Raw genomic sequence first — 23,511 nt, 5'->3', positions numbered from 1 at the left:
TAATGTTAATTATAAAGTAATGGGGAAGGAATTTGCACTGGTTTTCTAAGAATGGGCTGGAATGTATGGCCCACTGACTAGTGGTTACCGCTGTCAGTATAGATATTTGCTTTCATTCTGAGGATGGTCCAGTTGTGGGGTTACTAGACGACTGCTGAATTGCTGACCTTCTCATTGTCTGGTCCATTGATAAAACAGCTGGAGCTAATATCTCCCAGCCTTTGCACTTGTGGGTAGCCTTGTTAGCACTAACCCAGGGTCTGCCAAGATTTCTCCACATATCCAATCTACTGAAAGGTAGGAGGCTCTTGAATGAGCATGAACCTGTGAAGGAATTGGGTTTGTGGTTTGGTAGAAGAGTTGGTGGGAGGAGTATTTAGGAAGCCTGTAGTAAAATTAAGACCTGGCTCTTTATAAATGAGAGTTCTTTACATTTTGGGTTATAGTTTTATATTGAATTTAAACTTCCCTCATGTGCCCTCCTCAGTAGTTACTTAAATTAATGCAACGTATCAGAAGAGCATGTAAATTGGAGTCATCAGTAGCACCCATTAATCTCTGGGCAAAATGCATACGAGTGTGCTGCTGATTAACCATCTGGCAGCTTTGAATATTGAACCTGGAACATCAGCATTCACACTGTGCTGTTAATATTTGTGTTATACAAGATGTCACGCTTCTCATTTCCATGACTCTCCTAGTAAATGCCTCAAGTCAAATGTTCTGTTCCTATTCTAAAAACCCTTTCTAAAATGCTGTCATATTACATAAATATTTAAAATAAGTTTTCATTATTTATCACAAAAATAGAATAGTGATAAATGTTGTACTCCTAAACCTTTCAAGCATACTAATGATGCGGTAACTCGATTCAGACCACAGGAAGTATTATGCACTGTATCTTAAAGTGCAACAGCTTTGATTCACTGTCTGGTTTCAATAAACTGAATTTTAAGAAACTTATTGTATAATATTTAGAATTATTGAAGCATATTCATGTGACTGAAGTGATGTAACAAGATAACACACTGGTGGACCATGGAAGTGTAACAGGGTGCCAGAGTTGAAAAGGGTGACGAATGCAGGCCTGAAGGTGTTATATTTGAATGCACACAGAAAACGGAAGAAGGTTGCTGATCTTGTAGCGCTGTTAGAGATTGGCAGGTGTGACATTGTCGGCATCGCTGAGTGTTGGCTGAAACACGATCATAGCTGCATAATATTCAAGGATGCATATTGTATCAAAAGGATAGACAGGTATGCAGAGGGGGGTGGGGTGGCTCTTGGTTAAGAGAAGAACAAATCCAGTCCTTAGAGATGACGTTGGATTGGAAGATGTAAAATCCTTGTGGGTAGAGTTAAAAAACTGCAAGGGCAAGAAGATCCTAATGGGAGTCATACACAAGCCTCTGAACAGTAGCCAGGATGTGAGTTACAAATTGCAATGGGGTAGAAAAGGCATGTAAAAAGAGCAATGTTGTGATAGTCAGTATGCACGTAGACTGGGAAGATTAGGTTGATGCTGGAACCCAAGAGAGGGAATTTGCTTTTTAGAGTAGTGTGGCTGAGCCCACTAAGGATATGGCAATTCTGGATTGGTTTTTATGTAATGACACAGATTTGATTAAGGAGGGGAAGGTAAAGGAAGCCCTTAGAAAGCAGTGATCATAATATGATAGAATTCACCCTGTGGTTTGAGAAGGAGAAGCTAAAATCTGATGTATTGATATTACAGTGAAGTAAAGGGAATTACACGGGCATGAGAGAGGAGCTGGCCAAAGTTGATTGGAAGGGGGCACTAGCAGGGATTACAGCAGAACAACAATGGCTAGTTTTGGGGAACAATTTAGAAGGCACAGAAAAGTGCATCCCAGTGATGAAGTATTCTAAAGGGAGAAAGAGGCAACTGTGACTGAGAAGGAAAGTCAAACCTAGCATAAAGGCAAAAGAGAGGAGATGTAGCAAGAATTAGAAGGAAGGTAGAAGATTGGGAAGCTTTTAACAGAAGGTAACTTAAAAAAAAAAGCCAGAGAAAAAAGATGAAATATGAAGGGAAGCTAGCCAATAATATAAAAAGGGATAAAAAAAAATTGAATACATAAAGAGTAAAAGAGATATCAGACTGGTGGAAAACGACACTGGAGATGTAGTACACACAAAATGCTGGAGGAACTCAGCAGGCCAGGCAGCGTCTGAGTAAAAGAGTACAGTCGATCTTTCGGGCTCAGACCCTTCAGCAGGACTAAGATGTAGTAATTGCAATGAGACCATGAAATGGTGGACAAATTTATCAAGTATTTTGTGTCAGTCTTCACTGTGTAAGACACTAGCAGAATACCAGATATGCGAGAGTATTAAGGGGCAAAAGTTAATGTCATTGCTATTACTAAGGAGAAAATGCTTGGGAAGCTGAAAATTCTGAAGGTAGATAAGTCACCTGGACCATATGGACTATAGACCAGGGTTCAGAAAGAGGTAGCTGAAGAGATTGTGGAGGCATTAGTAATGATCGTTCAAGAATCACTAGATCCTGGAATGTTTTCAGAGGTCTGGAGCATTGCAAATGTCTCTCCACTCTTCAAGAAGGGAGGGTGGGGAAGAAGAAAGGAAATGGTAGGCCAGTTAGCCTGACTTCAGTGGTTGGAAAGATGTTGTAGTCCATTATTAAGGATGAAGTTTCAGGGGACTTGGAGGCACATGACAAAATAGGCCAAAGTCAGCATGGTTTCCTTGAGGGGAAATCTTGCCTGACCATTTTATTGGCATTCTTTGAGGAAATAATATGCAGCAGAGACAAAGGAGAGTCAGTGGATGTTGATTACTTTGATTTTGAGAAGGCCTTTGACAGGTGCTTCTCATGAGGCTACTAAACAACATCAAAGCCCATGTTATTATAAGAAAGTTAAGAGCATGGAGTGAAGATTGGCTGACTGGCAGGAGGCAAAGAATGGGAATAAAGGGACTTATTTTGGTTGGCTGCCAGTGACTGACTACTGGTGTTCCATGGGGGTCTCTGTTGAGACCACTTCTTTTTATGTTATATGTCAATGATTTGGATGATGGAATTGATGGCTTTGTGGCCAAGTTTGCAGATGATATGAAGGTGGATTAAGAGGTAGGTAGTGTTGAGGAAGCTGGGTGCCTGCAAAAGGACTTGGACACATTGGGAGAATGGGCAAAGGATTGGCGTATGGAATATAGTGTATGAAAGTGCATGGCCATGCACTTTGGTAGAACGAATAAAGACATGGACTATTTTCTAAAATCAGATGTGCAAAGGGACTTGAGAGTTAACTTGAAGGTTGAGTTAGTCGTAAGGAATGTATATGTAATGTTAGCATTTATTTTGAGAGGACGAGAATACAAAAGGAAGGATGTAATGCTGAACCCTTATAAGACATTTGTGAGACTGCACTTGGAGTATTGTGAACAAATGTGCCCCCCCCAATTCTATCAAAGGCTCTGCTGGTACTGGAGAAGATCCAGAGAAGGTTCTCAAGAATAATCCCATGAATAAATGGGTTAACATATGAGGAGCATTTGATGGCTTTGGGTCTGTACTTTGTGGAGTTTAGAAGAAAGAAAGGGGGATCTCATTGAAACCTATCAAATATTGAAAAGCTTTGATAGAGTGGATGTAAGGAGGAAGTTTCCTGTATTAAGAGAGTCTAGGACCAGTGGTCACTGCCTCAGAATAGAGCAACATCCATTTATAATAGAGATGAGGAAAAATTTCTTTAGCCAGAGGGTGGTGAAACTTTAGAATTCATTGCACAGAAGGCTATGCAGGCCAAGTCATTAGGTATATTTAATGTGGAGGTGAGAGGTTCTTGATTGGTTATTGCATCAAGGGTTACAGGGAGAAGGAATGAAAAATAGTTTGAGAGGGGTTATAAATTGGCCGTGATAGAACTGTGGAGTGGACTCAATGGGCTGAATGGCCTAATTCTGCTCCTAGTTGTTATGACCTTCTGGTCTTAGGGACTCCTGGCAGTATTGGAAACTGATCACAATTCAGTTACTATCTTATATTCTGTCTAATCATGTTTCTGTTTCTTATACTGGCTGAAATAAAGAGTTAAATTAAATCTTAATTCTGAATTGTTAAGTCAATCTGTTAGTTAGAGATCACAAGTAACTGACTGTAATAGTATATAATCCTGTACATCTAGTTATTTCTGTGACGCATAAGGAGTTTCTGAAGTTTCAGGTGTCAGGCACTGCTTCTGTTTAATAAGCTTTTACGGTAGAGGTGGATAATTCCTGCACTCTGGTGTCATTGTGTGCCGCTGGTCATATGACTTCACATGTTGTGATAGAATTGAAGTGGCGGAGGAGGTACTGATGGCCCCTTGCAGTTGGATAGCAAGTCAGCCACCAGAAGACAAATAAATTAGCTGGATGAACTCAGCAGGTCGGGCAGCATCCATTGAAAGAAGCAGTCAACGTTTGGGGTCGAGACCCTTTTTCAGGAAGGTTCAGCCACCATGTGATCCTTTGACCTTAACAGTCTGCATTCATCTTGAGCTACAGGAGAAAGCAGCACTGATCTGAATTGCTTTGCCCTTTTTTTTTGGTGGGGGGGGGTGTGTGTGTGTGTGTGTGTGAGACACCATGGGCAAAAGAGATGATAAACTAAAAAAATCAAAAATAGTTATACTATGTTATAATATGATCTTTTTTATAAATGTTTTGTATAATTTAATCTCCTACTTGTTTCGTGTAGCACATTGCAGCTGGTAATCAGGCAGAAGTGGAAACACTGTTGAGTGAAGGTGAACCCAGTGAAGACAGTGTTCAAAAGATGTGCCATCCCCTCTGCTTCTGTGATAGCTGTGAAAAGATTGTGTCAGGGTAAGCTGGTAATAAAGTAACTGTGTGTGTGTAACTTTATACAAAGGTCATAGGAGCAGAGTCTTTGAATATTTTAATGTAGAGGTAGATATATGTTTTATTAGCAGGTGTGTGAAAGGGTTGGCCGGAGTTCAAAATTAACGTTACTATCAGATGAACAGTTATCTTATGGAATAGCAGAGTAGACTAGAAGACTAAGTGACCAACTCTTGTATTCCTGTAGGATATTCTGGAAGCGTAATAGAGACTGATGTCAAGGGAGGTCTCTAGACTGCTGACTCTAGGTGTTCATATACAGTCCATGTCTTTTGCAACTGCAATATGTCAGTCAAGACTATCATGGACCTATCAGTTGTGATGAAAGTTATATTCTGTAGAGGAAAGAGCAAATGCATTCATTTAGCTTTGACTGCTGTATTGACCCATCGGGGGTTTATTTTGTAGAATTAAGCTTAATAGGCACAGGTGTCCATTTACAAAGGGTGAATCCAGTCATTTGGTACTGGTGCAATGCACTTTGGTGACTCTTTTCTATTTCATTGATAACATCAAGCAGGACAATGACATGCCTTATTTTATATATTGCAATTGAGATCTCTTGCCTGAAACTACTGAATCTGATGGTTGGTGCCAAGACCCAAGTTACCTGCCAGTGCTTAAATATACCACAAGTGAAAGCCATTGGTATAATTTCCAGTGAACACTGTGTTTGGTTTGTGAGAGGATTGAAGAGGGAATGGGAATGAGTGTGGAAGGAGGAGAGTGGTGTTCTTTCTTGTAACGATGGTTGCTTCAGACAGTGGCAAGAAAAATACAAATAATTGCTCTGAACTAACTGAAGTCTATGAAGACAGCAGGAAACTAGGAAATGGAGGTTAATAAAGAATTGATTTAGGAACTAGAGAGGTGAATAAGTGGCAGTGTAACACTGTAAAGAAGGGGAAGAGATCATGAAGGGACCATGGGTTTTAAGTCCTGGTTGAATGAACATGTTATACTCCTGATTCCAGAACCCATTGTTGTCATGTTCACGATATCACTTTTAGTACTAACATTGAATGTGCCTATTACTGAATTTCTGATTGAGAATCTCCCTTACCAGAAACATCATACTGGTGACCCATTTATTAGGTTTCTGTATTTACTTATATAAATTTCAGTTTTAAATAATTGGTTAGTGGGAAAGCTGGCCTGATAAACTTTCTATTTTGTAGTAGGATGAATGATCCATCTATTGTCACTCCATCTTCCCGAGATGACCGGGGTTACACACCATTGCATGTAGCTGCTTTCTGTGGTAAGCATTTGTTACTGTGATCAGACATCTATGTTTAGCAAACTTCTACTACATTTTTAATCCTTACATTTTAAAATGCTTTTAAAATTTGAAACTGAACATTAAATTTAAGCATAATATTATGTATTAGGCCATATACATAGCACATTGTTAACTTGGCTTTGATGGACAATAGTTTTGTTTGGAATGGTCTTTTAATAATGAGCTTTATCCTCAAGGTCAACCAATGATGATTGATGTGTTGGTGTCAAAAGGAGGTGCTGTTAATGCTACAGACTATCATGGGTCCACCCCACTTCACCTATCTTGTCAGAAGGGGTATCAAAATGTCACTGTAAGTAAATTTGACTAAGATTTTCAAGACATGCCTAAAAACTATTGTTAGTATTTCCATTTTAAGTAAATGTAGTAAAGCAAAATACCTCATATTTCTATTGTGTTTTTGACAGGAAAATTATTTAACCATGAAGACACTCTAATAAGTGTGTAATGCACTGGATGTAAACAAAGAAAAGTATGCGAGAGTTGTAATTGGAGAAATAGTGATATAATATTGCCCACTGTCTCCAATCCACATACAGCAGTAAGAAATTCACCCCAGAATATTTTGGTTTATATAACATTTCTTTTCAAAATTAAACACTCCAGATGCTGGAAAACCTGAAAATTTTGAAAATATTCAGTAGGTCAAGCAGCATCTGGAAAAAGGCACCAGATTAATGTTTCGGATTGATAATCCTTCTGTTAGAACTGAAATATTAACTGATTTGAGTTTTCCCAACATTTTCAGTCTTCAACAATATAACTTCAATTCTAATTTAAAGTAAAACTGTATTATTTTTATTTTAATCAATTAATACACAACAGTTTTAATTATTTTTCTTTTACTATATAGTTGCTGCTGCTAGATTACAAGGCCAGCACTGAGATACAAGATAATAATGGAAATACAGCACTTCATTTGGCTTGCATGCATGGTCATGAAGATGTAAGTTTTAACAAAAGTCTATTATTCAGTTTGTTGGTGATGTACATAATAGTTCTAGTTTCTACATAGGAAATTGATATTTGGTTATTTGACTTCATTTCTTTTTTCCCCTTCTGTAATTTTCCACTGTTTAGCTCTGTCTCTTTTTCAGCCTCCCCCACTTGCTTCTTTCCTTCTATACATCTTCTTCTCCCTTCCCACTTTCACTCTCTCTACCTCCAGCTCCCATAGGTTAAGCATTTGATTTTGTGGTGTTTGAATAATCACTCCTTACACTCATATTTAAAGATATCAGTGACAACATCAACAAAGCTTGCATTTATAAAATACCTTAACATAGAAAAACATTTCTAAGCATTTCACAGGCTGGGGATCAAAAGTAGGTGATTAATTAAAAGTTGGTTTATCAGCAGTTTTGACAAGGTGACAGGGTTTTATGGCAGTTTTTAAAGAAGGAAAGGAAATGTTGATGGACACCTCTTCAGTGTCAATTTTTAGGAAAGTTGAAATCGTGAAGAGATTTAAACATGAGAATGATAAGGAATTGTCTCCAAATTTTTAACTTGGCCAGGATATCCTTTCTTTTTCAAATTTCAGTCATTACAATTTTCCACATACTTTCCCCCACCTCTGCCTTGTGCATCACTGTCCGCTGTCACATTTGTCTTTGTCGTCCACTTTTGCTTCACTCTGTTAAATTTTTTGGTCTGGTCTCCATTCTGTCCTAAATGTTGTTAAGAACATCCAAGCTCATCAGCAATGATGCTTTCTCAGTCAGAATCGTACCTCTGTCTCATTCTCAACTACTGAGGATTTTAGCATAGTTTAACATAAACTCTGAAGTGCTAGGACTGAAAGACTGCTCTGTGTTGAGCATAATGTACAGCAGTGGATTCTGGTTCACTGGGACATATGAGGACATGCACATTTTGGCCCAGTTAGCAGAAGTTTCATGGAAGTAGTTAAAAGGAGGGTGGCAGGTTGGAGATACATCTTTACCCAAGGAAGTGCAAGGCACTCCTTCCCTCTGCTAGTCTGTAGGTCATCCTTGGGCAAGGTGTGCCTTTTTTAGCCCCCCCCCCCCCCCCCCCCCAAGCAGGGTCACTTGAAGCCATGCAAGCAGGTGATGAATGGTAAACATGAGAAAGTCTGCAGATGCTGGAAGTCCAAAGCAACATGCACAAAATGTTGGTCAGGCAGTATCTCTGGAAATGAACAGTCGACGCTTCGGGCCCAGACCCTTCAGGACTGGAAAGGAAGGGGGAAGGCACCAGTAAAGTGAGGGGAAGGAGCGTAGCTGAAAGGTCATAGGTGAAGTCGGGTGGGTAGGAAAGAAATGGCTGCAGAGGAAAGAATCTGATTGGAGAGAGAGAGAGTAGACCGTAGGAGAAAGGGAAGGGGGACAGCACAGGCAAGTGAGAGGCCAGAGTTGGAAGTAGGAGATGAGGGGAAGGGGGAGGGATTTTTTTTTACCAGAAGGAAAAATCGATATTCATGTCATCAGGTTGGAGGCTACCCAGATGGAACACAATAGATGACCCCAATAGATTTGCGGGTGAAATTTTGTCTCAACCTGAAAGACTGTTTGGGGCCCTGAATAATGATAAGGGAGGAGGTTAATGGGCAGATGTAGCACTTACACCACTTGAAGGGATAGGTGCCAGGACGGAAATTAATGGGGAGGGACAAATGGACAAGGGAATCACATACGATTCCTATGGAAAGTAGAGAGTGGTGGGAGGGGGGGGTAAAGATCTGGTGGTAGGATCCTTTTGGAGATGGCAGAAGTTGTGGAGAATGACATTTTGGATGCGGAGGCTCATGGGGCGGGACGTAAGGACAAGAGGCTCTATCACTGTTAAGGTGGTGGTAAGATGGGGTGAGCGTGGGTATTCAGGAAACGGAGAAGTTGCAGGCGAAGGCAGCAACAAAAGCATAGGAAGGGAAACCCTGTTCTTTGAAGATGTCTCAGAAAGGAAAGTCATATCCTGGGAGCAGGTGTGGTGGAGATGAAAGAACTGAGGAAAGGGATTAGCATTTTTACAGCAGACTGGGTGGGAAGAGGTATAATGGGAATTGGTAGGCCAGTGACAGTTTCTCTCCAGAGATGGAGAGAGAGATTGAGGAAGGGGAGGGAGGTGTCAGAACTGGACCAAGTGAATTTAAGGGCAGAGTGGAAGTTGAAGGCAATTTTGATGAAATTGGTGAGCTCAGCATGGGTGCATGAGGTAGCCTCAGTACAGTGGTCAAGTTATCGCAGAAGGAGTTGGGGAGCATTTTTGGGAAAGGTTTTGAACATGGACTGTTCTACATAGCCGACAAAGAGGCAGGCATAGCTAGGGCCTATGCAGGTGCCCATAGCTACCTCTCGAGTCTGGAGAAAGTTGGAGGAGCTGAAGGAAAAGTTGTTGAGGGTGAGGACCAGTTCTGCCAGACAACGGAGTGGGGTGGTGGATGGGTACTAGTTGATTGTTTTATTGAGGAAGAAGCGGAGTGACAATGTTTTCTTGATGGGGATTGAAGTGTATAGGGACTTGATCTCCATGGTGAAATTGAAGCAGTTGGGGCCAGAGAATTAAAAGTTACTGAGGAGATCGAGAGCATGAGAAGCATCGTGGACATAGGTGCGAAGGGACTGAACCAAGGGGGATAGAATGGCGTCGAGGTATGAGGACACGAGTTTGGTGAAGCAGGAGCAGAGACAATCACAGTCAGGTTTGTGGACCTTGGGTTGGAGGTAGAAGTGAGCAGTGTGCAGTAAGGGGACTATGAGATTGGTAGCAATTGATGGGAGTTCTCTAGATTTGATGAGGTGAGTGATGGCATCGGAGACAGTTTTCTGATGGTCAGGAGTGGGGTTCTCTTCAAGGGATAGGTAGGAGGAGGCCTCTAAAAGCTGCAGCCTGGCCTCAGCAAGGTAGAGGTCAGTCCAGCACACTACGACAGCACCCCTTAGTCTACAGGTTTGATGAGCAGATGGTGCATATCACAATTGCTGGTTATGTGACACCAGGCAGACAATCTCTGAAGAGACACAGCATATAATGATGAGTTTAAAAAGGTATAAAAAAGACAAACTGAAAAAAACAATGTTTTACGTGAAATACAGAATAAATTAAACACTACCAATACTACTGCAGTACCATAAACAGTGTATTAGTTCTTAAAACTTACCAACAAAGGAATTCATCCACATCTTGTCCTTTTGACTGTAAATGAACAAAATCACTGGGACACCTGATGCAGATAATAGACTGGCTTCTTACAATGCTGTTGACGATTGTATCCTTCAAATCTTCATTTTCATTGTACCATTCAAGATGATTGTCATTACCTTAAAATTCTTTAGAATTTCTAACTTGTTGAAATAGTGAATCATTTCTTTTTCACTCCCTGCCGTCTCTGGCATCTCCAAGCTTGAATTCCTGAAACCACTGTGAGCAAAACAGTTCTGAATGCTTGTACTGCTTATTTCTCCTCAACTATCAGTGATTAAAAATTGCTGCTTTTTGAACACAAACACAAACAACTGATGCTAATTAGGAATTAATTGATCTAAGCACTGTGTTGTACCCGATGACCACGCAAATCCATGTGACTAACGCTAGCTCAAATCTGTTCGGCAACAGATTCCTGCCCAATTAAGTGGCATAGTGTCTCAAATTATTGAAGTCAATCCCAGCTATTTTCTCAATTTTGTTTTTTGTTTTTTTTGTTCTTTTAAGAGCTGTCCCAAATATGTGGCAGTCCAATTAACCAGAATCCACTGCATTTATGAAAACTAATTACAAAGTAGGAGCTGGGTATGGCCGAAACATTTGATATGAGATTGAAGTATTCTGCTTTTCCTCAACTCTAATTCACTAGTTCTCTTTTGTAGATTTTTACCTTTTCTGAACATTATTAATCCAGTATCAGTGGCTTGTGCTCTTGACTTCCTGTAAGCACCAAATATCACACACATTTTCAACTAAGCATAGCAAATACTGATGTAAGATTTGACACATCAAGTTTGATCCATGTGGTAAATTGTTTCTCCTTCCCCCATTGTAGGTCTTGATCTAAAACTTAATTAAGTACAGAATAATTGATTTGAGTCAGTGCCAGAATTATAATTAACTACATTTAATTAATCAGCAGACATTACAAAAATGGGTTTCTGACTGGGAAGGAAACTGCATATGATTTTATAGAGTTTGATTTGTTTGTCAAGTTTAAAATACCATGAGGAAAAGATATAGTTGGTCTTCTGAATTTGACTGGTAATTAATTGCAATATAACTAAAGTGGCATTTAAAAGTACCATGTAGTGTCAAAATAAGATTTCTCTCAGCCCCCTTAATAATAGTGTTAGAAAGCAAAAATGGAGATTCAAATTAATGATGGTGACTCCCTACAACTATCCTAGAAGAAATCAGAAAACCCAGTACAATCAGGGCAAGATATCCATAAGATTGAAAGAGTGCAGATAAACTTTACATGGATGTTGCCGGGAATTGAGAACTTGATTTATAGGGAAAGGTTGAATCGTTTGGGTCTTTATTTCCTGAAACAAAGGAGAATGAAGAGATTTAATAGAGCTATATAAAATTGAGGGGTACAGATAGGGTAAAAGCAAGTCGGCTTTTTTCACTGAGGTTAAGTGAGACTAGAACTAAAGGTCGTGGGTTAAGGATGCAAGGGCAAAATGAGGGGGAGCTTCAATCAGGATGATGAGTGTGTGGGATGAGCTGCCAGCAGAAGTGGTGGATATGGGTTTGGTTTGAGCATTAAGAAAAATTTGGATAAGATGGGAGAAGAATGGAAGGGTTTAGCCCAGGTTCAGGTTGATGGGACTCGGCAGAGTAATAGTTTGGCACAGACTGAATGGGCTGAAGGGCCTTTTTCTGTGCTGTAATGCTCTGTGACTGTATGAAATTTCCTGACTTGTGCAGTGGTCTTGCCAAAGGAGATCTGCTAACACAAATCAATTTGCATACAGTGTATTATTCTTACAATTAACAATGATGTAACTGACTAGATCATCTAATTTAGATGTTGGTAGATAATAAATGTGACTACGGATATTTCTTGCTGTTCCTCAAAAGGATATTACCTGAAGTTAGAGAATTTTTGGGCTCAATGTGCATTCAGAAATCAGATGGCAGAGAGGCAGAAGCTGTTTGTGAATTGTTGAGTGTGTACCCTCAGGCTTCTGTACCTCCTTCCTGATGGTAGCAATGAGAAGAAGCCATGTCCTGGGTGATGAGGGTCCTTAATGACAGATGCCGTCTTTTTGAAGCCAGTGCCCATGATGAAACTGACTAATTTTACAACTCTCTGAAGCTTACTTAGATCCTGTGCAGTAGCACCGCCCCCTCTGCCCCATACCAGACAGTGACACAGCCAGTTAGAATGCCATCCACGGTCTCGCTAGAAATTTGCGAGTATTTTTGGTGACATACCAAATCTCCTAATGAAATGTAGCCACTGTCCTGCATTCTTTAGAGCTGCGTCGATGTATTGAGACAAGTTAGGTCCTCAGAGATGATACCTCAGAACTTGAAATTGCTCACTCTTTCTACTTCCGATTCCTCTCTGAGGACTGATGTATATTCCTTCATCTTAGTCTTTCTGAAGTCCACAATCAGTTCTTTGGTCTTACTGACGTTGAGTGCAAGATTGTTTCTGCAGCACTACTCAACTTGCTGGTATATTTCGCTCCTGTACACCCTCTCGTCACCATCAGAGATTCAGACAACAATAGTGGTATCATCAGCAAATTTACAGATAGCATTTGAACTGTGCATAGCCACACAGTCACGGGTATAGAGAGAGTAGAGCAGTAGGCTAAGCACACACCCCTGAGGTGCACCAGTGTTGATTGTCAGTGAGGTGGGCTGTTATTACCAATCCACACTGATTGTGGTCATCAGATTAGGAAGTTGAGGATCCAGTTACGGAGGGAGGTATAGAGGCCTAGGTTCTGAAATTTTCTATTACAGGTCCCCCACTTTATGAATGTTCGCTTTACACCACTTTGCTTTTACAAAAGACCTACATTAGTAACCTGTCTTCACATTACAAAAAGGATTTATGCTTTCATGAGAATTCTTCCCATATAAATTAATGGTCCTTCGCTTTATGCCATTTCAGCTTAAGAAAGGTTTCATAGGAACGCTCTACCTTTATAAAGGGGGGGAGGGGTACAGCTGTACTATTTTGTAAACCTAATGCAATGTAATCGAAATTCATCAATATCTTTGTCACAAGTATTTCGTGATGAAGGAAGTTGAATATAAGTGAATTTTACTGAAACAGTTTACAAGCATATATCGTTTGTTCTGCATGTTCAGCTTTAAAATTCCCTTTTGATTGTAATTTGAATGATAAAACTTATAAGCAAAGATTTAAATATAGAAAGTCACTCTTTCAATGAAATTTAATAGTTTTATGTTTATTATTTGCAGTGTGTCAAAGCCCTGGTATATTACCAATTATATACCTGTAACTTAAACATGACAAATGACAAGGGTGATACACCTCTCCACATTGCAGCTCGATGGGGTTATGATGGTATCATTCAGGTTCTACTGGAGAATGGAGCTAATACTGAAATACAGAACAAGATGAAAGAAACTCCACTGCATTGTGCACTCAATTCTAAGGTAGCTAGAGGCTTACATTGATCTACTTAGAGCTTTATCCTGAAGGTGCTTTTATAGAGATCACATCATTTGGCAATACTATTTAGGAGAAAAAGTCATTAATATAGATCAATAAATGTGAGTTATTTAAGTTACTGTGTTGCAGAACCTATATCAATGTTGTGAGAGGTATTATTGTGGTTATTTTAGTAAGTCTGTACTTTTTGTTTCTCCAAATTCATTCATTGTGCTACAAGCACAGTGATTCACTGTTAAAACATTCCAATTAGTAGTTATATATTTTGGGCACAAAGACTGATTGAAACTTGTTCATTTGATTAAATCTGTCATCAAAGACAAAGGGGAAGGATGAAGTAGTTTGAATGTGTTGGAGTTTCAATAAAATTGATTAAACTAAAATTTTGACAGGAAGTCAACTTCATTTATCATTGAGTAGTATTTCAGTTGAGGGTTGTGTATTCATGCATCCAAAATTCTAATCTCAAAGTCCTAGAGAAAACTATTACAGATATTAATCAGAATTTCAAAGTAAAACCTTGAATATGAAGTACTAACAGGAAAATATTAATTTGTGGGATTTGATTATTTTGTTCTTTGGGATTGCTTTCTGTGAGATTATAATCAGAAGACTTGGCATATCCCCACAGTAGTTTAAATTAAGATTGTTTGCCAGTGTTCCTTCCTTGCTGGAAGAGACTATAATTATAAGGCAGTTGGTCAGCAAGAAATTTCAACTGCCATGGGATGTGCACAGCCTTGCTAAGATTCGAAACATGTTTTTAAAAAAGTAATATGTTCAAAGATTAAAAATGTTTTAAAAAAAGTAAAACAAAGGAAATTGAAGCATGTGGCTAGAAGGAACATTGTATAATATTGTCCAGTTGGTTCATGTTTAGTTTTGGCCTTTCTTGTGCAGTAAAATGCTTTAAGTACAAGATCACAAACAAGAGACAATCTGCAGATGCTAGAAATTCAAGCAACACATACATAACGCTGGAGGAACTCAGCAGGCCAGGCAGCATCTGTGGAAAAGAGCTTGCTGAAGTGTCTCGGCCCAAAAAGTCAACTGTACTTTTTTCCACAGATCCTGCTGGCCTGCTGAGTTCCTCCAGCATTTTCTGTGTGTTAAGTATAAGATGTTGATTTTTTTTTACATTAATAATCCATTCTAATTGCACTGTTTTGCTAATAGATGTGCTTTTATTAAATTTGTTATCTACCTTTATAGATATTAGATTTGCTGGAAATTACCTTCATTAATGCTGACAGGCAACAGAGCAATCAAGAGGTAAATCCCTTTAATTTTAATGAAGAAAGTTAAGTTTAAACTTAAAGTTTCAATTAGTAACATCTGACAATTATACGAATTGAAAGTAACTTATAAAAATGGAAATTTAGTCTATTAGCAGATCTCCTCAATCTTCCACTGATGTTGGTAGTCAGAAATCAACTATCTCCACTACATCATCCATATCAGTTGTAATGAAGCCAGAGGAAGAGAAAGGAAAGTACAAAGAGGTGAAAGCAGTTTTTCTTTCATATGATGTCTGACAATTTTAAGTCTCTAGCTTTCAAGTCAAAAAATCCATTAAGCAACATGCATAATCTTTTAAAGACTTCAAGCCTAATCTAGTGGACTAAACCAAATTAATCTTATTATCTACCAGTGTGTTTCTTGGTCAGGTATGTTATAACCATTTGTAATAAGATCCAGAGGTGTGAAGGTGAATGGAGCACAATTCTGTTTCTGAAACACTGCTGTCCATGAATCACCTGAGTCAGTGTTTCTTAGAAATAGTTATCATGTTATTCTGTAGACCAGAATTATTGTAAAATTATTGGATTAACAAGCAATAAAGGCAAGAGTAAGGGTTGAAAATATAGTTTGCAATCAACAGCAGCTGATAAATTGAAATTTTATTGAATAAACAATCTGAAATCAAACTCTAGTGGAGTGAGGTTTCAATTAGTAACATCTGAAAATTATACGAATCGAAAGTAACTTATAAAAATGGAAATTTAGTCTATTAGCAGATCTCCTCAATCTTCCACTGATGTTGGTAGTCAGAAATCAACTACCTCCACTACATCATCCATATCAGTTGAAATGAAGCAAGAGGAAGAGAAAGGAAAGTACAAAGAGGTGAAAGCAGTTTTTCTTTCATATGATGTCTGACAATTTTATGTCTCTAGTTTTCAAGTCAAAAAATCCACTAAGCAACAAGCATAATCTTTTAAAGACTTCAAGCCTAATCTAAGGGGTTGTCGCGTGATGACGTAGGATCGAGACGTGGAAATCCAGCTCTCCCGTAAAAAAAAACTAATAAATTAATGTTTAAGTGAAGAAAAGTTAGTAAATATTTTCTAAAAACTACGTCTAAACTACTCAGGATTTTCCTTAGATATGCCTCCTAAACAGGCAAAGAAGAAAACTTCTACTTTGAAGACAGTACAAGCTGAGCCGGCCACCATGAAGCAGCCTCGGACTCAAGTGCATCTTACCTCCGGCAACACAGAACAGAAATCGGCAGCAACATCAACAAATAACGGGAGACACTATTGATAGAGTGAATAAAATGGAAGATAATATTCTTGCCTGGACATCAGAAAGAAAACGACTGTTGGAAAAAATAGGCGTGCTTGAAAATTTTAGTAGATGAAATAATATTAAAATTGTTGGTCTTGAAGAAGGGATAGAGGGAGAGGATCCAATAAAATTTTTTCAAAAATGGATCCTGAAAAATTTGGAAATGGAAGAGGGAACCCAGTTGATTGAAATCGAAAGGGTTCACAGAGCAAAACCTCAACCTGATCAAAACCCATGACCAATCTTGATAAAATGCTTAAGATATCAAGATAAAGAAAAGATCCTGAAGGCGGCTGCCGAATGTGCCAGAAAGAGAAATGAGCCATTGATGATAGAAGGGAAAGCAGTTCTTTTCTATCCTGATATAAGTTATGACCTTTTGAAGAGAAAGAAGGAATTTAACCCAGCGAAAAAAGTTTTATGAGAAAAGGGTTATAAATTTATATTGCACCACCCAGCAACACTGATAATTTTTTTGGATGGCGGAAAAAGAAGATTTTTTACTGATCATCGGGATAAAGAGGAGTTTACACAAGAACTCCCAAATATTCGCTGGACACAGTAAAGATTTAAAAGTGAAACAGATTAAAGATGAAGACGGAGACACTGAAGTGAGTTGATGGACATTAAGGACAGAAGAATATTTAAATATACTTTTAATTATATGATACGGGGGAGAAAGGTAAAAATTTGAGAAATATTAATCGAGAGTAGTGATTTTTTTTTCATGTTACGGGGGAGCTGGGGGAACTTTGGATCGATCGCTACGGGATTCACGTGTGTAATCATGGCGTTTTCTGTGACCCGCACAATGGAGGGGGGGTAATGTGTTTTTTTTCATTCACAACATTAGCAGGGGGGTTTTTTGTTTTTTTTTCTTTATAATCTATTTTTCTTTTATCTTTCTTACTTTGCCTGGATGATCGGAGGGGAGACACATAGCAACATGGAGAATTTTAAAATAATTCCCCAAGGTACTATGAGAGTTGAAATATTATGTAGTATTATAGACTGGAGTAACCCCGTTAAAAATAATGACTAATTTACTGAATTTTTTAAATTTTAATGTTAATGGGCTTAATGGACCAGTGAAAAGAAAAAGAATTTTAACATACATTAAGAAAGTAAAAATATAGCTTTTATACAAGAAACACATTTAACAGAAATAGAACATCAGAAATTAAAGAGAGATTGGGTCGGAAATGTTATAGCAGCTTCAGAAGCAAGGGGAGTTGCAATTTTGGTCAACAAAACTTTACCAATTAAAATATAAAATGTATTAATTGATTCTGCAGGAAGATATGTAATTATACGTTGTCAAATCTTTTCAGAATGATGGACTCTTATGAATATTTATTGCACCAAATGAAAACGATGTAATATTTATACAAAAGGTTTTTTTGAATTTGGCTGACGCACATGATAAAATATTAATAGGTGGAGACTTTAACTTTTGTCTAGACCTAGTTTTAGATAGGTCAATAAAGGTTGTTACAAAACCAAAAGTAGCAAAATTAACTTTATCATTGATGAAAGATTTAAATTTGATTGATATATGGAGAAGAATTAACCCAAGAGAAAGAGATTATTCATTTTATTCAAATAGACATAAAACTTATTCAAGGATAGATTTTTTTCTACTATCAGCGAATATTCAAGACAGAGTGAAAAATATGGAATATAAAGCAAGAATATTGTCAGATCATTCCCCCTTGATAATGGCAAAGATAATGATGGATAAGGAGGAATTGATTTACAGATGGAGATTTAATTCAGTATTATTAAAACGTCAAAATTTTTGTGATTTTATGAAAAAACAGATTCAGTTTTTTTTGGATACAAACTCACATTCAGTTGATGATAAATTTATATTATGGGAAGCGATGAAGGCATATTTGAGAGGCCAGATAATAAGTTATACTTCTAAAATTAAGAAGGAATATATGGTAGAAATAGATCAATTGGAAAAAGAGACTACAAAATTAGTAAAAGAATCTCAAAGATATATGACAGAAGAAAAACAAAGACAACTTGTTAATAAGAAGCAATAATAAGAAATATAATACACTTCAGACATACCGAACAGAAAAAGCAATTATGGGAACTAAACAGAGATATTATTAACTAGGTGAAAGATCACAGAAGATTCTTGCTTGGCAGTTAAAAACAGACCAGGCTTCCAAAACGATAAACGCAATTAGAACAAGTGTAAATAAAATTACTTATAAACCTTTAGAAGTCAATAAAACTTTAAACATTTTTTATTCTGAACTGTATCAATCAGAATCACAAAATGATATTGTTGAGATAGAAAGGTTTTTATCACAAATAACTCTCCCAAAATTGAATTCAGAAGAACAGAAGGGATTAGATGTGCCTTTTACATTAAAAGAGGTCGAAGAAGATCTAGGATCACTTCAGAGTAATAAATCTCCAGGAGAAGATGGTTTTCCTCCTGAATTTTACAAAAAGTTTAAAGATTTATTAATTCTTCCTTTTATGGAGCTAATACACCAAGCGGAAAGAATGCATAAACTTCCAGAATCTTTTTCGACAGCTATTTTAATAGTATTGCCAAAAAAAGACAGATCTTTTAAAGCCAACATCATATAGACCTATTTCTTTGTTGAACACAGACTATGAAGTAATAGCAGAGATTTTATCTAATAGATTATCTAAATACTTAGCAAAATTAATACACATGGACCAAACAGGATTTATTAAAAATAAGACAATTGGCAGATAATGTAACTTGGTTACTTAGCATAATTCATTTGGCACAAAAGAGGGAAGAAGTGAGTGTGGCAGTTGCTTTGGATGCAGAAAAAGTGTTTGATAGATTGGAATGGGATTTTTTATTTAAGGTATTGGAAAAATATGGATTAGGAGTATCTTTTATAAAATGGATTAAAACCTTAAATACTAACCCCAAAGCTAAAATGGTGACAAATGGCCAAATTTCAACATCATTTCCGTTAACAAGGTCAACTAGACAAGGTTGTCCATTATTACCTGCTTTATTTGTGTTGGCGATAGAACCATTAGCTGAATTAATTAGAACTGACTCAGATATTATGGGTTTCAGAGTTAATCAAGAGGAATATAATATTAACTTATTTGCTGATGATGTTCTGATTTACCTAACTAACCCATTGCATTCATTGCGTAAATTATCTTCTAGTTTGGAAGAATATGGGAAAATATCAGGGTACAAAATAAATTGGGACAAAAGTGAAATTCTACCCCTTACTAAAGGAGATTATAGTCAATGTCGATTAATAACTCAATTTAGATGGCCAATAAATGGTATAAAGTATTTAGGTATAAGAGTTGATAATGATATAAAGAATTTATATAAACTAAATTATTTGCCATTATTGAAAAAAATTCAAGATCTTGATAAATGGATGATGTTACCAATAACATTAATAGGTAGAGTAAATGTTGTAAAAATGAATATATTCCCTAGATTACAATATTTATTCCAAACACTACCAATACAATTACCGCAGAAATTTTTTCAAGAGTTAAATAAATGTGTGAGGAAATTCCTTTCGAAAGGTAAGATGTCAAGAATATTGTTGGAAAAATTGACATGGAAATTTGACCTAGGAGGGTTACAATTACCAAATTTTAAGAATCATTACAAAGCAAATCAACTTAGATTTATTGCATCTTTTTTTGATGAAAATAAACCGGCATGGATTGGAATAGAATTAGACAAAAGAGGAGAAAATATACCAGAAGATTTAATATATAAATGAGAATCTAAATGGATACGGGAAAAGAAAGAATCTCCTATACTAAAACATCTGATTGATTTTATGGAATAAGATAAATGTTGATGATGAGATAAAGAAATCTTTATTAGCAAAGAGACCTTTAATTCAAAATAAACTTATCCCTTTTCCAATGGATAATCAACTTTTATATAACTGGTTTCACAAAGGGATTAGATATATAGGAGACTGTTTTGAAGGAGGTATATTAATGTCATTTGACCAATTAAAGAATAAATATAAAATATCAAATAACACTCTTTTCTGTTATTTCCAATTAAGGGCTTATTTAATAGACAATAGACAATAGGTGCAGAAGTAGACCATTCGGCCCTTTGAGCCTGCACCGCCATTTTGAGATCATGGCTGATCATCTACAATCAATACCTGGTTCCTGCCTTGTCCCCATATCCCTTGAATTCCCTATCCATAATATACCTATCTAGCTCCTTCTTGAAAGCATCCAGAGAATTGGCCTCCACTGCCTTCCGAGGCAGTGCATTCCAGACCCCCACAACTCTCTGGGAGAAGAAGTTTTTCCTTAACTCTGTCCTAAATGACCTACCCCTTATTCTCAAACCATGCCCTCTGGTACTGGACTCTCCCAACATCTGGAACATATTTCCTGCCTCTATCTTGTCCAATCCCTTAATAATCTTATATGTTGCAATCAGATCCCCTCTCAATCTCCTTAATTCCAGCGTGTACAAGCCCAGTCTCTCCAACCTCTCTGCGTAAGACAGTCCAGACATCCCAGGGATTAACCTCGTGAATCTATGCTGCACTTCCTCTACAGCCAGGATGTCCTTCCTTAATCCTGGAGACCAAAACTGTACACAATACTCCAGGTGTGGTCTCACCAGGGCCCTGTACAAATGCAAGAGGATTTCCTTGCTCTTGTACTCAATTCCCTTTGTAATAAAGGCCAACATTCCATTGGCCTTCTTCACTGCCTGCTGCACTTGCTCATTCACCTTCAGTGACTGATGAACAAGGACTCCTAGATCACTTTGTATTTCTCCCTTACCTAACTTTGCACCGTTCAGATAATAATCTGCCTTCCTGTTCTTACTCCCAAAGTGGAGAACCTCACACTTATTCACATTAAACGTCATCTGCCAAGTATCTGCCCACTCACCCAGCCTATCCAAGTCACCCTGAATTCTCCTAACATCCTCATCATATGTCACACTGCCACCCAGCTTAGTATCATCAGCAAACTTGCTGATGTTATTCTCAATGCCATAATCTAAATCGTTGACGTAAATCATAAACAGCTGTGGTCCCAATACCGAGCCCTGTGGCACCCCACTAGTCACCACCTGCCATTCCGAGTAACACCCATTCACCGCTACCCTTTGCTTTCTATCTGCCAACCAGTTTTCTACCCATGACAATGTCTTCCCCCCAATGCCATGAGCTTTGATTTTACCCACCAATCTCCCATGTAGGACCTTATCAAATGCCTTCTGAAAATCGAGATACTCTACATCCACTGAATCTCGCTTGTCTAACTTCCTGATTACATCCTCGAAAAACTCCAATAGATTAGTCAAGCATGATTTATTCTTGGTAAATCCATGCTGGCTCGGCCCAATCCTAACACTGCTATCTAGATATGCCACTATTTCATCTTTAATAATGGACTCTAGCATCTTCCCCACTACTGATGTCAGGCTGACAGGTCGATAATTCTCTGTTTTCTCCCTCCCTCCTTTCTTAAAAAGTGGGATAACATTAGCCATTCTCCAATCCTCAGGAACTGATCCTGAATCTAAGGAACATTGGATAATGATTACCAATGCATCCACAATTTCAAGGGCCACCTCCTTTAGTACCCTAGGATGCAGACCATCCGGACCTGGGGATTTGTCAGCCTTCAGTCTCATCAGTCTACTCATCACCATTTCCTTCCTAATGTCAGTCTGTTTCATTTCCTCTGTTACCCTATGTCCTTGGCCCATCCATACATCTGGGAGATTGCTAGTGTCTTCCTTAGTGAAGACAGATCTAAAAATATCTCTGTTTCCCATAACAATTTCACCCAATTCATTCTTCAAGGGCCCAACATTGTTCTTAGCTATCTTCTTTCTCTTCACATACCTTTATAAAAAAAAAAGCTTTTGCTATCCTCCTTTATATTCCTGGCTAGCTTGCGTCCGTACCTCATTTTTTCTCCCCGTATTGCCTTTTTAGTTAAGTTCTGTTGTTCCTTAAAAATTTCCCAATCATCTGTCCTCCCACTCACCTTATCTCTGTCATACTTACTTTTTTTTTAATGCTTTGCAATCTCTGACTTCCTTTGTCAACCACTGTGGCCCCTTCCCCCCCCTTTGAATCCTTCCTTCTCCGGGGGATGAACTGATTTTGCACCTTGTGCATTATTCCCAAGAATACCTGCCATTGCTGTTCCACTGTCTTTTCTGCTAGGATATCCGTCCAGTTAACTTTGGCCAGCTCCTCCCTCATGGCTCCATAGTTTCCCCTGTTCAACTGCAACACTGACACCTCCGAGCTGCCCTTATCCTTATCAAATTGCAGATAAAAACTTATCATATTATGATCACTACCTCCTAATGGCTCCTTTACTGCGAGATCGCTTATCAAGTCCTGTTCATTACATAACACTAAATCCAGAATAGCCTTGTCCCTGGTTGGCTCTCGTACAAGCTGTTCCAAGAATGCATCCCGTAGGCACTCTACAAACTCCCTATCCTGTGGTCCAGCACCAACCTGATTCTCCCAATTCACCTGCATGTTGAAATCCCCCAAACCTACTGTGACATTACCTTTGCCACATGTCAATGTTAACTCCCTATTCAACTTGCACCCAATAGCCATGCTACTGTTTGGTGGCCTGTAGACAACACCCACTAGGGTCCTTTTGCCCTTGCTGTTCCTCAGTTCTATCCACACAGACTCCACTTCTCCTGATCCTATGTCCCCCCCTTGCAAAGGACTGAATATCATTCCTCACCAACAGGGCTACCCCACCCCCTCTGCCCACATTTCTTCCCTACGATAGCACGTATACCCTTGTACGTTCATTTCCCAGGTCTGATCTCCCTGCAGCCATGTCTCCGTTATCCCAACAACATCATAGTTACCCATTTGCACCTGAGCTTCATGCTCATCCACCTTATTTCTGACACTTTGTGCATTCAGATATAGAATTTTTAGCCCATTTCCCCTCTCTCTGTTTGAATCGCTGCCTATTGTGCTTAACCCAGCTCCCCGAACTCCCATCGGGCTATACGCCCCTAGAATTTTGTTGTCCTTCCTAAATTTACTTATTCTTTCTGCACATTTAACTCCATGTTCCGTCAGACCATCCCTCTGTACATGTGTCCTCCTTATCA

The 23,511-nt window shown here is 38.3% G+C and overlaps 1 protein-coding gene across 6 annotated transcripts in view; it reads left to right on the top strand.

The window, feature by feature from the left end:
* ankrd27 (ankyrin repeat domain 27 (VPS9 domain)) overlaps positions 1-23,511 on the top strand; it is a 105,634-nt gene that overhangs the window by 43,998 nt on the left and 38,125 nt on the right. For 4 of the 6 annotated variants that reach the window (XM_059992988.1, XM_059992987.1, XM_059992991.1 and 1 more), the window contains exons 14-21: positions 4,727-4,854; positions 6,069-6,151; positions 6,370-6,485; positions 7,047-7,139; positions 13,589-13,786; positions 15,015-15,074; positions 15,185-15,304; positions 15,810-15,929. In XM_059992988.1, the coding sequence (XP_059848971.1) occupies positions 4,727-4,854; positions 6,069-6,151; positions 6,370-6,485; positions 7,047-7,139; positions 13,589-13,786; positions 15,015-15,074; positions 15,185-15,304; positions 15,810-15,929 (918 nt within the window). The remainder of the gene's footprint in view (positions 1-4,726; positions 4,855-6,068; positions 6,152-6,369; positions 6,486-7,046; positions 7,140-13,588; positions 13,787-15,014; positions 15,075-15,184; positions 15,305-15,809; positions 15,930-23,511) is intronic. The other 2 variants (XM_059992990.1, XM_059992989.1) reach the window with 1 other exon arrangement.

This window comes from Hypanus sabinus, chromosome 17 (genome assembly GCF_030144855.1).
Source record: "Hypanus sabinus isolate sHypSab1 chromosome 17, sHypSab1.hap1, whole genome shotgun sequence".
Lineage (NCBI taxonomy): Eukaryota > Metazoa > Chordata > Chondrichthyes > Myliobatiformes > Dasyatidae > Hypanus > Hypanus sabinus.
This window is presented reverse-complemented; position numbering and strand designations above follow the sequence as displayed.